The sequence below is a fragment of the Hypanus sabinus genome, chromosome 5, assembly GCF_030144855.1.
Source record: "Hypanus sabinus isolate sHypSab1 chromosome 5, sHypSab1.hap1, whole genome shotgun sequence".
Classification (NCBI taxonomy): Eukaryota; Metazoa; Chordata; class Chondrichthyes; order Myliobatiformes; family Dasyatidae; genus Hypanus; species Hypanus sabinus.
This window is the reverse complement of record NC_082710.1, coordinates 183,354,602-183,371,605: the sequence shown is the minus strand read 5'-3', so window position 1 is coordinate 183,371,605 and position 17,004 is coordinate 183,354,602. Positions and strand designations below refer to the sequence as shown.

Genomic DNA, 17,004 nt, shown 5'->3' with positions numbered 1-17,004 from the left:
TTCATCCAACAGTGTCAGTCTCCCCAACAACACCAACCCTTCATCCAACAGTGTCAGTCTCCCCAACAACACCAACCCTTCATCCAACAGTGTCAGTCTCCCCAACAACACCAACTATTGATCCAACAGTGTCAGTCTCCCCAACAACACCAACCCTTCATCCAACAGTGTCAGTCTCCCCAACAACACCACCCCTTCATCCAACAGTGTCAGTCTCCCCAACAACACCAACTATTGATCCAACAGTGTCAGTCTCCCCAACAACACCAACCCTTCATCCAACAGTGTCAGTCTCCCCAACAACACCAACCCTTCATCCAACAGTGTCAGTCTCCCCAACAACACCAACCCTTCATCCAACCGTGCCAGTCTCCCCAACAACACCAACCCTTCATCCAACCGTGTCAGTCTCCCCAACAACACCAACCCTTCATCCAACAGTGTCAGTCTCCCCAACAACACCAACTATTGATCCAACAGTGTCAGTCTCCCCAACACCACCCCTTCATCCAACAGTGTCAGTCTCCCCAACAACACAACCCCTTCATCCAACAGTGTCAGTCTCCCCAACAACACCACCCCTTCATCCAACAGTGTCAGTCTCCCCAACAACACCAACTATTGATCCAACAGTGTCAGTCTCCCCAACAACACCAACCCTTCATCCAACAGTGTCAGTCTCCCCAACAACACCACCCCTTCATCCAACCGTGCCAGTCTCCCCAACAACACCAACCCTTCATCCAACAGTGTCAGTCTCCCCAACAACACCAACCCTTCATCCAACAGTGTCAGTCTCCCCAACACCACCCCTTCATCCAACAGTGTCAGTCTCCCCAACAACACCAACCCTTCATCCAACAGTGTCAGTCTCCCCAACAACACCAACTATTGATCCAACAGTGTCAGTCTCCCCAACAACACCAACCCTTCATCCAACAGTGTCAGTCTCCCCAACAACACCAACCCTTCATCCAACAGTGTCAGTCTCCCCAACACCACCCCTTCATCCAACAGTGTCAGTCTCCCCAACAACACCAACCCTTCATCCAACCGTGTCAGTCTCCCCAACAACACCACCCCTTCATCCAACAGTGTCAGTCTCCCCAACAACACCACCCCTTCATCCAACAGTGTCAGTCTCCCCAACACCAACCCTTCATCCAACCGTGTCAGTCTCCCCAACAACACCACCCCTTCATCCAACAGTGTCAGTCTCCCCAACAACACCACCCCTTCATCCAACCGTGTCAGTCTCCCCAACAACACCAACCCTTCATCCAACCGTGTCAGTCTCCCCAACAACACCAACCCTTCATCCAACAGTGTCAGTCTCCCCAACAACACCAACTATTGATCCAACAGTGTCAGTCTCCCCAACACCACCCCTTCATCCAACAGTGTCAGTCTCCCCAACACCACCTTTTCATCCAACCGTGTCAGTCTCCCCAACAACACCACCCCTTCATCCAACAGTGTCAGTCTCCCCAACAACACCAACCCTTCATCCAACCGTGTCAGTCTCCCCAACAACACCACCCCTTCATCCAACCGTGCCAGTCTCCCCAACAACACCAACCCTTCATCCAACAGTGTCAGTCTCCCCAACAACACCAACCCTTCATCCAACAGTGTCAGTCTCCCCAACACCACCCCTTCATCCAACAGTGTCAGTCTCCCCAACAACACCAACCCTTCATCCAACAGTGTCAGTCTCCCCAACAACACCAACTATTGATCCAACAGTGTCAGTCTCCCCAACAACACCAACCCTTCTTCCAACAGTGTCAGTCTCCCCAACAACACCAACCCTTCATCCAACAGTGTCAGTCTCCCCAACACCACCCCTTCATCCAACAGTGTCAGTCTCCCCAACAACACCAACCCTTCATCCAACCGTGTCAGTCTCCCCAACAACACCACCCCTTCATCCAACAGTGTCAGTCTCCCCAACAACACCACCCCTTCATCCAACAGTGTCAGTCTCCCCAACACCAACCCTTCATCCAACCGTGTCAGTCTCCCCAACAACACCACCCCTTCATCCAACAGTGTCAGTCTCCCCAACAACACCACCCCTTCATCCAACCGTGTCAGTCTCCCCAACAACACCAACCCTTCATCCAACCGTGTCAGTCTCCCCAACAACACCAACCCTTCATCCAACAGTGTCAGTCTCCCCAACAACACCAACTATTGATCCAACAGTGTCAGTCTCCCCAACACCACCCCTTCATCCAACAGTGTCAGTCTCCCCAACACCACCTTTTCATCCAACCGTGTCAGTCTCCCCAACAACACCACCCCTTCATCCAACAGTGTCAGTCTCCCCAACAACACCAACCCTTCATCCAACCGTGTCAGTCTCCCCAACAACACCACCCCTTCATCCAACCGTGTCAGTCTCCCCAACAACACCACCCCTTCATCCAACAGTGTCAGTCTCCCCAACAACACCACCCCTTCATCCAACCGTGTCAGTCTCCCCAACAACACCAACCCTTCATCCAACCGTGTCAGTCTCCCCAACAACACCAACCCTTCATCCAACAGTGTCAGTCTCCCCAACAACACCAACTATTGATCCAACAGTGTCAGTCTCCCCAACACCACCCCTTCATCCAACAGTGTCAGTCTCCCCAACAACACCACCCCATCATCCAACAGTGTCAGTCTCCCCAACAACACCAACTATTGATCCAACAGTGTCAGTCTCCCCAACAACACCAACCCTTCATCCAACAGTGTCAGTCTCCCCAACAACACCACCCCTTCATCCAACCGTGCCAGTCTCCCCAACAACACCAACCCTTCATCCAACAGTGTCAGTCTCCCCAACAACACCAACCCTTCATCCAACAGTGTCAGTCTCCCCAACACCACCCCTTCATCCAACAGTGTCAGTCTCCCCAACAACACCAACCCTTCATTCAACAGTGTCAGTCTCCCCAACAACACCAACTATTGATCCAACAGTGTCAGTCTCCCCAACAACACCAACCCTTCATCCAACAGTGTCAGTCTCCCCAACAACACCAACCCTTCATCCAACAGTGTCAGTCTCCCCAACACCACCCCTTCATCCAACAGTGTCAGTCTCCCCAACAACACCAACCCTTCATCCAACCGTGTCAGTCTCCCCAACAACACCACCCCTTCATCCAACAGTGTCAGTCTCCCCAACAACACCACCCCTTCATCCAACAGTGTCAGTCTCCCCAACAACACCAACCCTTCATCCAACCGTGCCAGTCTCCCCAACAACACCACCCCTTCATCCAACAGTGTCAGTCTCCCCAACAACACCACCCCTTCATCCAACAGTGTCAGTCTCCCCAACAACACCAACCCTTCATCCAACAGTGTCAGTCTCCCCAACAACACCAACCCTTCATCCAACAGTGTCAGTCTCCCCAACAACACCAACTATTGATCCAACAGTGTCAGTCTCCCCAACAACACCAACCCTTCATCCAACAGTGTCAGTCTCCCCAACAACTCCACCCCTTCATCCAACAGTGTCAGTCTCCCCAACAACACCAACTATTGATCCAACAGTGTCAGTCTCCCCAACAACACCAACCCTTCATCCAACAGTGTCAGTCTCCCCAACAACACCAACCCTTCATCCAACAGTGTCAGTCTCCCCAACAACACCAACCCTTCATCCAACCGTGCCAGTCTCCCCAACAACACCACCCCTTTATCCAACAGTGTCAGTCTCCCCAACAACACCAACCCTTCATCCAACAGTGTCAGTCTCCCCAACACCACCCCTTCATCCAACAGTGTCAGTCTCCCGAACAACACCAACGCTTCATCCAACAGTGTCAGTCTCCCCAACAACACCAACCCTTCATCCAACAGTGTCAGTCTCCCCAACACCACCCCTTCATCCAACAGTGTCAGTCTCCCCAACACCACCCCTTCATCCAACAGTGTCAGTCTCCCCAACAACACCCCTTCATCCAACAGTGTCAGTCTCCCCAACACCACCCCTTCATCCAACAGTGTCAGTCTCCCCAACAACACCAACTATTGATCCAACAGTGTCAGTCTCCCCAACAACACCAACCCTTCATCCAACAGTGTCAGTCTCCCCAACAACACCACCCCTTCATCCAACCGTGCCAGTCTCCCCAACAACACCAACCCTTCATCCAACAGTGTCAGTCTCCCCAACAACACCACCCCTTCATCCAACAGTGTCAGTCTCCCCAACAACACCACCCCTTCATCCAACCGTGCCAGTCTCCCCAACAACACCAACCCTTCATCCAACAGTGTCAGTCTCCCCAACAACACCAACCCTTCATCCAACAGTGTCAGTCTCCCCAACAACACCAACTATTGATCCAACAGTGTCAGTCTCCCCAACAACACCACCCCTTCACCCAATATTGTCAATCTCCCCAACACCATCACTCCCTTACCCAACTGTGTCAGTCTCCCGACCAACACCAACCATTCATCCAACAGTGTCAGTCTCCCCAACAACACCCCTTCACCCAACTGTGTCAGTCTCACCAACAACACCAACCCTTCACCCAACAGTGTCAGTCTCCGCAACACCACCCCTTCATCCAACAGTGTCAGTCTCCCCAACACCACCCCTTTATCCAACAGTGTCAGTCTCCCCAACACCACCCCTTCACCCAACAGTGTCAGTCTCCCCAACACCACCCCTTCATCCAACAGTGTCAGTCTCCCCAACACCACCCCTTCATCCAACAGTGTCAGTCTCCCCAACACCACCCCTTCATCCAACAGTGTCATTCTCCCCAACACCAACCCTTCACCCAACAGTGTCATTCTCCCCAACACCACCCCTTCATCCAACAGTGTCAGTCTCCCCAACACCACCCCTTCATCCAACAGTGTCATTCTCCCCAACACCACCCCTTCACCCAACAGTGTCAGTCTCCCCAACACCACCCCTTCATCCAACAGTGTCATTCTCCCCAACACCACCCCTTCATCGAAAAGTGTCAGTCTCCCCAACACCACCCCTTCATCCAACAGTGTCAGTCTCCCCAACAACACCAACCCTTCACCCAACAGTGTCAGTCTCCGCAACAACACCAACCCTTCATCCAACAGTGTCAGTCTCCCCAACACCACCCCTTCATCCAACAGACTCTGTCTCCGCAACAACACCCCTTCATCCAACAACACCCCTTTACCCAACTACGTCACTCCCCAACACCACCTCTTCATCCAACATCAACACCCCTTTACCCAACTACGTCAGTCTCCCCAACACCACCCCTTCATCCAACAGTCTGTCTCCGCGACAACACCCCTTTACCCAACTGTGTCAGACTCCCCAACAACACCAACAGTGTCAGTCTCCTCAATACCACCCCTTCACCCAACTGTGTCAGTGTCCCCAACACCACCCCTTCATCCAACAGTCTGTCTCTGCGACAACACCCCTTTACCCAACTGTATCAGACTCCCCAACAACACCACCCCTTCACCCAACAGTGTCAGTTTCCCCAACAACACCCCTTCGCCCAACAGTGTCAGTCTCCCCAACACCACCACCCTTCACCCAACCATGTCATTCTCCCCAACAACACCCCTTCACCCAACAGTGTCAGTCTCCCGAACGCCACACCTTCAGCCAACTGCGTCTGTCTTCACAACACCACCCCTTCACCCAACCATGTCCGTCTCCCCAACACCACCCCTTCATCCAACAGTGTCCATCTCCGCAACAACACCCCTTCATCCAACTGAGTCAGTTTCCTCAACACCACTCCCTCTTCACCCAACTGTGTCAGTCTCCCCAATATCACTACCCCTTTATCCAACCATGTCAGTCCAACCTACACCATCCCTACTCCAACAGCACTAGTCTCCCAAACCCTCCCATCCCACCGTGTCACCACCAGTAATATCCATCAATTGTTATTGACAGTCTCTCCAACACCACCACACTACATTCAACAATATTAGTCCCCCCACCCCTTCCATCCTCCCATCCACTGCGCCAATTTCTCCAAAAATCCAACCGTGTCAGCCTGTCTCTACCCCCTATCAAACTGCATTAGTGTCTTCCCCAATCCTCTCATCCATCTTGTCAGTCCCTCTTCCAGCCCTCCCTTCAAAACATGTTAGTCTCTCTCCCACATCTCCCATCCAATAGAATCATTCTCTCCTCCACCCTCCCATCTAACCGCATCAGGGTCTCCCCTACCCCTCCTGTCCAATGACAGTCTCTCCCTCACTATCTCCCATCCAACCTGTCAGTCTCTCCTCTACCCCTCCTATCTAAAAGTGTCAGCGTCTCCCCTACCCCTCCGGTCAAATGGCAGTCTCTCCCCCAACCCTCTGACCCGGCCGAGCCTGTCTCTTCCCCCACTACACCCGTTTAACCTTGTCAGTCTCGCCTCCACTCCTCCTGCCCAACATCAGTCTCTTCATCCACCCCACCCATAAGACATAGGAGCAGAATTAGGCCATTCAGCCCATCGAGTCATCATGGTTGATCCCGGATCCCACTCAACCTCATACACCTGGCTTCTTGCCACATCCTTTGATGCCCTGACCAATCAGGAAACAATCAATTTCTGCATTAAGTATACCTATGGACTTGGCCTCCACTGAAGTCAGTGACAGAGCATTCCACAGATTTACTACTCAGTGGCTAAAAAAATTCCCCTCAATTTTGTGGCTGTGCCCTCTATTTCTGGATAACCTCCCACCATAGGAAACATGCTCTCCACACCCACCTTATCTAGTCTGGTCAACATTTGGTAGGTTTCAATGAGATCCCCCGCATTCTTCTAAATCCCAGTGAGTGCAGGCCCAAAGCTGCTAAATACTCATATGTTAACCCCTTCATTCCCAGAATCATCCTTGTAACCTCCTCTAGACTCTCTCCAATGACAACACATTTTTTCTTAGATGTGTCCCAAAGCTGTTGACAATACTCTGTGTAGCCTGACTAGTGTTTTAAAAAGGCTCAATGCTTGTTTTTACACTGTATTCCCCTTGAAATAGATGCCAATATTGCATTGGCCTTCTTTACCATAGACTCAACCTGTAAGTTAACCTTCTGGGAGTATTACACAAAGACTCCTAAGTCCCTTTGCACCTCTGATGTTTGACACTTCTCCCCAGTTAGATAATAGTCCTCACTATTGTTCCTTTTATCAAAATTCATTGTCAATACATTTCCCACCACTGTATTCCACCTGCCACCTCTTTTACCCATCCTTCCAATTTGACTAAGTTCTGCTGCAATCACATTGCTTCCTTAGTACTACTACCTCCATCTATCTTTCTATCACCCACAAACTTTTCCACAAAGCCCTCAATTCCATTATCTAAATCACCGACGAACCATGTGAAAAGCAGTGGTCCCAATACTGACCCTTGAGGAACACCACTAGGTACTGGCAACCAACCAGAAAAGGCCCCTTTTATTCCCACTCTCTGCCTCCTGCCTGTCAGCCATTCCTCTATCCATGCCAGTATTTTTCCTGTAACACTGTAGGATTTTATCTTGTTGAGCGGTCTCATGTGTGGCATCTTATTAAATGACTTCTGGAAGTCCAAGAAAATGACATCCACTGTCTCTCCTTTGTCCGCCCCTTTTTGTTACTTCCTCAAAGAACTCTACAGATTTGTTAGGCAAGTTTTGCCTTTATGGAAACCATGCTGATTTTGACTTATTTTATCATAAGTCTCCAAGTACCTGGAAACCTCATCCTTCATAATAGACTCCAAAACTTTCCCAACCACTAATTGGACTATAATTTCCTTTCTTTTGCCTCCCTCCCTTCTTAAAGATGGAGTGACATTTGCAATCTTCCTGTCCTCTGGGACCGTGCTAGAATCAAGTGATTTCGGAAAGATCATGACCAACAGGTTTCAAGACCTTTGAGTTTGCCTGGCACTTTTTCCTTTGTAATAGCAATGGCACTCACTCCTGCTCCCTGACACTCACGGACCTCTGATACACGGCTAGTGTCTGCCACAGTGAAGACAGATGCAAAGTACCCATTAAGTTCATCTGCCATTTCTTTGTCTCCCATTGCTACCTCTCCCCCACCCCTCCCGTCCAACAGTGTCAGTCTCTCCCCCCCATCCCACCCATCCAAAAGCATCAGTCTCTCCCCACCACTCCCGTCAGCCTCCTTTAAAACCCTCCAAATCTTTGGCGGCAATCTGCCCCATCCTCGTTCAGCCGTGTTAGTCTCTCCCTGACCCCCCTGTGTATCTTCATCAGTCTCGCTTCCATCCCCACCTCCGCCACCCCCCCCCCGGTGACCGGGGATAGAAGAGGATTGGTTCCCACCATCTTTGGGACCCTCTCCGTTTGCCCCCTCCGTGCAGCAGCGCCTGTCTCCGCCCCACTCTCCAAGTGCGCCATCTACTCGTTCACTGTCTTCGACATCTCTCAGCGACCTCAGAGCCATTCATGAGGCTCCCTTTCCATTACCTGCCCAGATCCAGGACCAGATTTACCAGGAGATCTGTTCCAGAGTCGGTGAGGACCGTTACCCCGAATATGCTGACCACAAGAAGCTGCCGCTCCTGATGGCCACGATTGCTGAGGTCCTGCGTCTGCGACCCGTTGTACCTTTGTCCCTGCCGCATCAAACAACCAGCAACAGCAGGTAGGGGACCAGGCCCATACCTACAGCTCAAACGCACCCACCCTTCTTCATTTGTGGGGTACCCTGGCCTCCTATGAAGGGCATTCCGAGCCCACTGGCGCTCAGTCGCCAGGGTAGGGGGAAGTCCCGGACTTGGAACACACTCCCATGGACTGATATGGGGAGAGTGATTGGGACTCTATCCTCTTGTGAATCCATTCTCCCAATAGTGTCCGAAAGATGTTAGTGAGACATAATTTGATGTATTGTGTATTATTGTGGTCACCGAACTACAAAAAAAGATGTAAATAAGTTTGAACAAGTACGGAGAAAATCTACATGGGTATTGCTGGGATTTAAGGCCTGAGTTGTAGATGAATATTGGATTCCCTGGAGCACAGCAGAATAGGGGAGATTGGGCAGAGGTGCACAAAATTATGAGGGGTATAGATAGGGTAAATGCAATGTACCCATTGAGCCTGGGTGAGACTAGAACTAGAGGTTCTAAAGGTGAAATAAAGGTGAAATAAACTAAAGGTGAAAGGTGAAATATTTAAGGGGAACATGAGGAGGAACTGCTTCACTCAGAGGGTGGTGTGAGTGTGGAGCGAGCTGCCAGAGGAAGATGGGGTTTGATTGGAACAGTTAAGAGAAATTTGGGTAGGTACGTGGGCATGAGTCATGGAGGGTAGGTCGATGGGACTAGACAGAATAACAGTTGGACATGGACTAGATGGGCTGAAGGGCCTATTCTATGCTGTCGTCTTCCATGACACAATGAATCAGTCTTCTTGTCTCATGGTTTCACTGAATGGTGAAAGCCTGGGAGGCTGGTGAACGTTGCCTCTTGCTGAATACCGGTGATTGCTCAGTGTCTTTCCACTTCTGCCTTTCAAGTGTTGCGGGCTACTTCATCCCCAGTGGGACCCATGTCATCACAAACCTGTTCGAATCAAATTACGACGAGAGCAAATGGAGTGAGCCAACCCACTTCAGACCAGGTAATCACAATCAGAATCAGAATCACCCATGTATATGACGTGAGATTTGCTTTGCGATAGCAATACAGTACAAAGACATAAAACTTCCTACTAGTTAATTAAACAGAAGATAGTGCAACAGAACAAAAAAAAAAGGAATACGGGGTTTACTGTCCATTCAACAATCTGATGGTGGTGGGGAAGAAGCTTTTCCTGAGATGTCGAATGAGTGTCTTTAGGCTCCTGGTCCTTAATGGTCGCAGATCCTGGTAATGGAAGTCCTTAATGACAGATGCCAACTTACTGAGGCTTCACCCATTGAAGGTGTCCCCATGGGCTAGTGGCCATGTTGGAGCTGTCTGAGTCAGACCATAAGGTATAGGAGCAGAAGTAGGCCATTCGGCCCATTGAGTCTGTTCCCCCATTCAATTATTGGCTGATCCAATTCTTCCAGTCATCCCCACTCACCTGCCTTCTCCCCATACCCTGTCTAATCAAGAACCTATCTATTTCTGCATTAAGTGCACCCAGTGACTTGGCTTCCACAGCTGCTTGTGGCCACAAATTCTACAGATTTACCACCCACTGACTAAAGTAAATGGATGTCCTTCAATCCCAAAGTCATGCCCCCTTGTCCTAGACTCCCCTACCATGGGGAATAACTTTGCCATATCTAATCTGTTCAGGCCTTTTAGCATTCAGAATGTTTCTATGAGATCCCCCCTCATTCTTCTGAACTCCAGGAAATACAGCCCAAGAGCTGCCAGACGTTCTTCATACGATAACCCTATGGGCCAAACTAGGCAAATGGGACGAGCTGAGTGATGGACAGAATGGAGAAGGGCTCTGTTCCATCCTGTGTTACTCTCTGAATGATGATTTGCAACTGACTGGATAGAAGTCAGATCAGATCAATGGATGCGGACTACCCAATAGAATTCAGTGGCATTAACAATTGTCTGTCCATGTCAACGCACTCAAATGCTGGAGAGACTCAGCAGGACAGGCAGCATCTATGGAGAGGAATAAACAGTCGATGTTTCGGGCCAAGACCATTCATCGGGGCTGGAAAGGAAGGGGGAAGGCAAAGGAGGAGACGGAGGACGAGCTGGAAGGTGATAAGTGTAGCTAGGTTGGTGGGGATGGGATGGGATGGGGCTGAATCTGGGAGATGATAGAGGAAAAATATGAAGTGTCCTGAGGTGCATTAGCAATGTCAGAACCCAAGTGTGGAGGAAGAAAGACTCTATTGTAGAGTCGGCAACCAGAGTTTATTCCAAAGACTTCATCAGTGACTCAGATGAGCGATACCATGAGACATAACATTCTCCAAACTAGGACTCCGCGATTAGCACTCACTGGGCATCTGCTTAAATAATACAAGTAACACAGAATCCCAGAGCCTACCAAAATAAACATAAGTTTAAATAGAAAACACCAGGAAATCACAATGCAAAGAGCAAGTGGCTCGAGAAGAAACACAAGGAACTCTAAATGATTAATATATTTCATTAAACACCAAATAACTGATTCAGACAATCTTCAAACCTTAGAGCCCAATGCTTTCTGTCTCCTAGCACAAACCCAAAAAAGCTCATTACAGGAAAGGGCTGGAGAAGAAGGAATCTGACAGGAGAGGAGAGTGGGCCATGAGAAAAAGGGGAGGAGGAGGGGCCCCAGGGGGAGGTAAGAGGCCTGAGTGGGGTATTGAAGAAGGGAAGTGGTGGGGGGTGGTGTGGATTACCAGAAGTTGGATAAATTGATGTTCATGTCATCAGGTTAGAGGCTATCTTGAAGGAATATGAGGTATTGGCCCCTCTCTGGACTTGGATGGAACAGATGGATTTCAGACCAACTGAGAGAAACATAGAAATCTGTGCTGGAGCAGATCCCCATTCTCCTGTTAATATTACCTTAGCTGATCAAATTTAGGCACATATTCCTGCATTTTAAAAGAGATTTTAAAGTTTACCTTCATTTACCTTCATTTGTCAGATTGAGACTTACAGTGAATTGTGGCGTTTTACATCAACAACCAGCACAGTCTGAGGATTTGCTGGGGGCAGCCTGTGAGATTTGCCATGCTTCCAGCACCAACATAGATGATTATAACTTACTAACGAAAACTGTTCGTCTTGGGAACCGGAGGAGACTGGAGCACCTGGAAGAAACCCATGCAGTCATGGGGAGAATGTACAGATTGCTTACAGACGATGGAGGGAATTGAACCCGGCTCGTTGACACTGTAAAAGTGCCACGCTGAATGCTATGCTACTGATCTCTTTAGCAGTTGTATTTGATCTTCACACATTGATTAAACCAACCCATTTCAGCCCGAGTTACAAAGCTGAGTTTCCAACAAGGGAACGATCGAGGGGCAAGGGGGTTGGGAATGAGTCAGCCAAGGGACGACGAGTGTGCTCAGAGTGTGCTCTGATCTTTGTTTTTGTACAGACCGTTTCTTGGATGTGCCTGAGGCAGAGAAGGCAATACAGAACGTGATCTCCTTCGGCATGGGCCCAAGGTCATGCCTGGGTGAACCCTTCGCCCGTATCGAGCTCTTCCTTTTCCTAGCGTACCTCCTGAAGGACTTTAAGTTCCTACCAGAGGAGAGTGGGATACTCCCCAATCTACAGTGCATGGAGAGCAAACTAATGAGAATCAAACACTATCGAGTGACGATTGTTCGCAGGTCCAATCTCAAACACGACTAAAACCCTTGGATGGAGTGAGCGTGGGGGGGGGGGGGGGGTGGGACCTCATCCTGAGGTTCACAGAACAGAGAACTCAGGAACACAGAGCAAGGCAGTATGGGCCCTTTGGTGCAGTGCCTGTTGTGTGTGTTCAAAGTCACTGGAGAGACACTGAAGCTGGTGATACATAAGACTTCACTCATCACAATAAGCAGACACTCTTGGTAAAGGCTCACAAACACAAAATAGATCACATCTCACTTCGATTCATAATAGAAGGTGATTCAATACAGTTTCAGTAGTTGCAACGATATCATTTTCTTCAATACTTTGGGTTGACAATGCTTCCTTTGATCTGCATATCGACAGTGGGAGACACCTCTGCGTGTTCAAATACCTCGGATGGGTCACCTACATGACCTTACACAATTCAGCCCGTTATTCTGAGCTAAACCGTTAATCTGCCCAGTCCCATTGACCTGCACACGGACCATAGCATTGACATGCAATTCAAAGGATGCATTGTCATCCATACCCCTCCATGCTCCTGTCGTTACTCAACCCATCCAAAATTCTCTTAAATGTTACATTTTTTTAGACCCAGCATGTATGCTGGCAGCTTACTCCACACTGAATGAAGAAGTTCTCCTTGTGTTCCACTTAAACGTTTCACCCTTAACCCCTGACCTCTGATTGTAGTCCCACCCAAGCTCTGTGGGAAAACCTGCTTGCATTTACCCTTTCTGTACCCCTCTAATATTGTGTAATTTGGCCCATTCAGTCTGCTCTTTCATTCAATCATGGCTGATCCTTTATTTCTATCTCTTCCTCAACCCCAGTTCCCAGCCTCTTCCTCGTAGCATTTGATGCTATGACAAAAAGAGCCTATAAATCTTCGCCGTAAATACACCCAATGACCTGGCCTCCACAGCTGCATGTGACAACAAATTCCACAAATTCACCACCCTTTGGCTGAAGAAATTTCTCCGCATCTTTGTTTTGAAAGGCGCCCCTCTATCCTGAGGGTGTGCCCTCTTTTCCTAGAATCTCCCACCATGGGAAACATCCTTTCCCCATCTACTCTTAGGCCTTTCAACATTTGAAAGGTTTCAATGAGACCCTCCTCCCCCATCCAGCGAGTACAGACCCAGAGCCACCAAACGTTCCTTATACAATAACCCAACGTTCCTGGAATCATCCTTGTGAACCTCCTCTGGACCCTCTCCAATGCCAGCACATCTTTTCTAAGATAAGGAGCACAAAATTGTTCACAATACTCAAGGTGAGACCTCGCCAGTGCCTTATCAAGCCTCAGCATCACATCCCTGCTCTTGTATTCTAGACCTCTTGAAATGAATGCTAACATGCCATTTGTCTTCCTGACTACTGACTCAATCTGTAAGTTAACCTTCAGGGTGTTCTACAGAAGGATTCCCAAGTCTCGCTGCAGCTCAGATTCCTGGATTTTCTCCCTGTTTAGAAAATAGTCCTCCCATGTATTTCTACTACCAAAGTGCATGGCCATGCATTTTCCAACATTGTATTTCATTTGCCATTTTCTTGCCCGTTTTCCAAATCTGCATCCTCCCTGTTTCCTCAACACTACTTGCCCCTCCACTAATCTTTGTATCATCTGCAAACTTGGCAACAAAGGCATCTATTCCATCATCTAAATCAATGATATACAACATAAAATGAAGCGGTCCCAACACCGACCCCTGTGGAACACAAGTAGTCCACTGGCAGCCAACCAGTCAAGGTGTGGCACCTTGTCAAAGACCTTCTGCACTTTTATTTGACAAAGACCTTGTCAAGTTCATGTACTCTCTGCAACACCTTCAGCTATCCTACTTGCAATCTGCTCAAGCGCTTCTCATGCAGTCCACCTTCTAACTCTAGACCACCCACCGTATATTTATAGCTAATATTTCTACTCCCTATATGTAATACATTACACTTAAATTAAATTTCATCAGTCATTTATTCAATTATATACAGTACTGTAGTAATTTTATGTTTAGCATTGTACTGCCTCTGTAAAATGTACATTTATGACATATGTAAGTGATGATCTGCCCGCGTCTAACTGTATTGATTCTTCTGCCTGACTGCCCACCCTGCTAATTTCGTGTCATTGGCAAACTTTACTAGTTTATCTTTTATTTGCTTATCCAAATTATTAATGTAAAATAAAAACAGCAGTAGCCCCCAAAATTGCTCCCTACTGAACTCCACTTTTAACATTTTCTAGGTGTGAGAATGATTCTCTCACCGTAACTCATTGTTCTCTGTCTGTGAGCCAATTCTGCACCCATTTGCACACATTACCCTGAATCACTACCTCCTGGAATTTGATTATTGACCTCTCATGGGGTACCTTGTCTAAAGCCTTCTGAAAGTCCAAGTGAATGGTAGTGATCAGGGTCAAGGGTTGTCTTGGGGCAGCGTCGAGCGCGCACTTTAAAAGGCAGGACTTCTTTTCAGAGCGGGCAGCGGAGTCCGTGGAAGCAGAGTTCTGGGCTTTGGCTAAGTGGGCTTCGGCGTAAGGGGACTTCGGTAAGCTTGTGTGATTGCTCGCTAGGTGCTTTTTAGACTTATTCTATTAATCCAGTTCAGGTATGGGGGAGACAGTCAGAGCAGTGGTGTGCTCCGTATGCAGTATGTGGGAGGTCAGGGTCAACACAGTTGTCCCTGATGACCACACCTGCAAAAGGTGCGTCCAGCTGCAGCTCCTATCAGACCGAGTTAGGGAGTTGGAGCAGGAGCTGGATGAACTACGGATCATTCGGGAGGTGGAGGCAGAGATAGATAGGAGTTATCAGGAGGTAGTCACACCAAAAAACCAAGAAGTAGACAGATGGGTGACGGTCCAGAGAGGCGGGGGAGCAGGCAGAGAGAGCAGAGCACCCCTGCGGCCATTCCCATTAACAATAAGTATACCGTACTGGATACTGTTGATGGGGATGACCTACCAGGAATGAGTTGTAGTGGTCCTGCCTCTGGCACAGAGGTTGAACCCCCAACTAGAAAGGGGAGGAGGGAAGAGAAGAGAGCGATAGTTTTAGGGGACTCTATAGTCAGGGGGGCAGATAGGAGATTTTGTGGGGCAGATCGGGAGTCTCGGATGGTATGTTGCCTCCCTGGTGCCAGGGTCCGGGACATCTCAGATCGGGTGCAGGCTATTTTTGAGAACGAGGGCATGAACCCAGATGTAGTGGTCCATGTAGGGACCAATGATGTAGGTAAGGTGAGTGAGGGGGTCCTGCTTAGAGAGTTCAGGGAGTTAGGAGTGAAGCTGAAAGGCAGGACCTCCAGGGTGACAATCTCGGGATTGCTACCTGTGCCACGTGCGAGTGAGGCGAAGAATAGAATGATTATGCACATTAATACGAGGCTGAGAGCATGGTGCAGGAAGGAAGGGTTCAGGTTTTTGGATAATTGGTCTTTGTTCCAGGGACATTGGGATCTGTTTCGAAGGGATGGTCTACAGCTGAACCGGAGGGGTACTAACATTCTTGCAGGAGTATTTGCCAGTGCTGCTCGGGGGGGGGGGGGGGTTAAACTAGATGTGCAGGGGGCAGGGATCCAGATCCAGAGGGTTGGTCAGAAGGTGCATGGGGTTAAATGTGTACGAGGTTTGGGTGATCTTGAGAAGGTCATCAAAATTCAGGGTGCAATTTGCCCGATGGAAGTTCAAGGAGCTGGGTTAGGTACAGTAGACAGTGTTTTAAGCAAAGAGAGGAGGAATGGGCTAAGAATTCTATACTTGAATGCGTGTAGTGTCAGAAATAAGACAGATGAGCTTGAAGCTCAGATGAAAATGGGGAACTACGATATTGTTGGGATAACGGAGACATGGCTGCAAGGGGATCAGGCCTGGGAATTGAGTGTACCAGGGTATACGTGCTATCGTAGAGACAGAAATATGGGAAGAGGGGGTGGGGTGGCCCTGTTGGTGAGGAATGAGATTCAGTCCTTAGCAAGGGGTGACTTAGGAACAGGGGAAGTAGAGTCTGTGTGGATTGAGCTGAGGAACAGTAAGGGTAAAAAGACCCTAATGGGTGTTGTGTACAGGCCCCCAAACAGTAGCGTGGATATTGGGTACAAGTTGATTCGGGAGTTAACATTGGCATGTGCTAAAGGTAATGCAGTCGTTGTGGGAGATTTCAACATGCAGGTGGACTGGGAGAATCAGGTAGGTGCTGGACCCCAGGATAGGGAGTTTGTGGAGTGTCTAAGGGATGTATTTTTGGAACAGCTTGTGCTTGAGCCAACCAGGAACGAGGCTATTTTGGACTTGGTGATGTGTAATGATCAGGAATTGATGTGATCTTGAAGTAAAGGAGCCATTAGGAAGTAGTGATCATAACATGATAAGTTTTTATCTACAATTTGAGAGGGATAGGGGCAGATCAGAGGTGTCAGTGTTGCAATTAAATAAAGGAGACTACGGAGCCATGAGGGATGAGCTGGCCAAAGTTAAATGGGCGGATGCCCTGGCAGGAAAGACAGTGGATCAGCAGTGGCAGATATTCTTGGGCATAATACAAAAGGTGCAAATGCAGTTCATTCCAATGAGAAGGAAGGATTCAAAGAGGGGGAAGGGGCCACAGTGGTTGACAAAGGAAGTCAGAGATTGTATAGCATTAAAGAAAAAGAAGTATGACAGGGCTAAGATGAGTGGGAATACAGATGATTGGGAAAGTTTTAAGGAACAGCAGA

General features: G+C 48.8%; 1 protein-coding gene across 1 annotated transcript in view; it reads left to right on the top strand.

The window, feature by feature from the left end:
* Window positions 1-12,303, top strand: part of LOC132394860 (steroid 21-hydroxylase) — a 65,698-nt gene extending 53,395 nt beyond the window's left edge. The window contains exons 7-9 of the mRNA XM_059971268.1: window positions 8,461-8,630; window positions 9,507-9,610; window positions 12,044-12,303. Of these exons, the coding sequence (XP_059827251.1) occupies window positions 8,461-8,630; window positions 9,507-9,610; window positions 12,044-12,303 (534 nt within the window). The remainder of the gene's footprint in view (window positions 1-8,460; window positions 8,631-9,506; window positions 9,611-12,043) is intronic.
* Window positions 12,304-17,004: the final 4,701 nt, after the last annotated feature.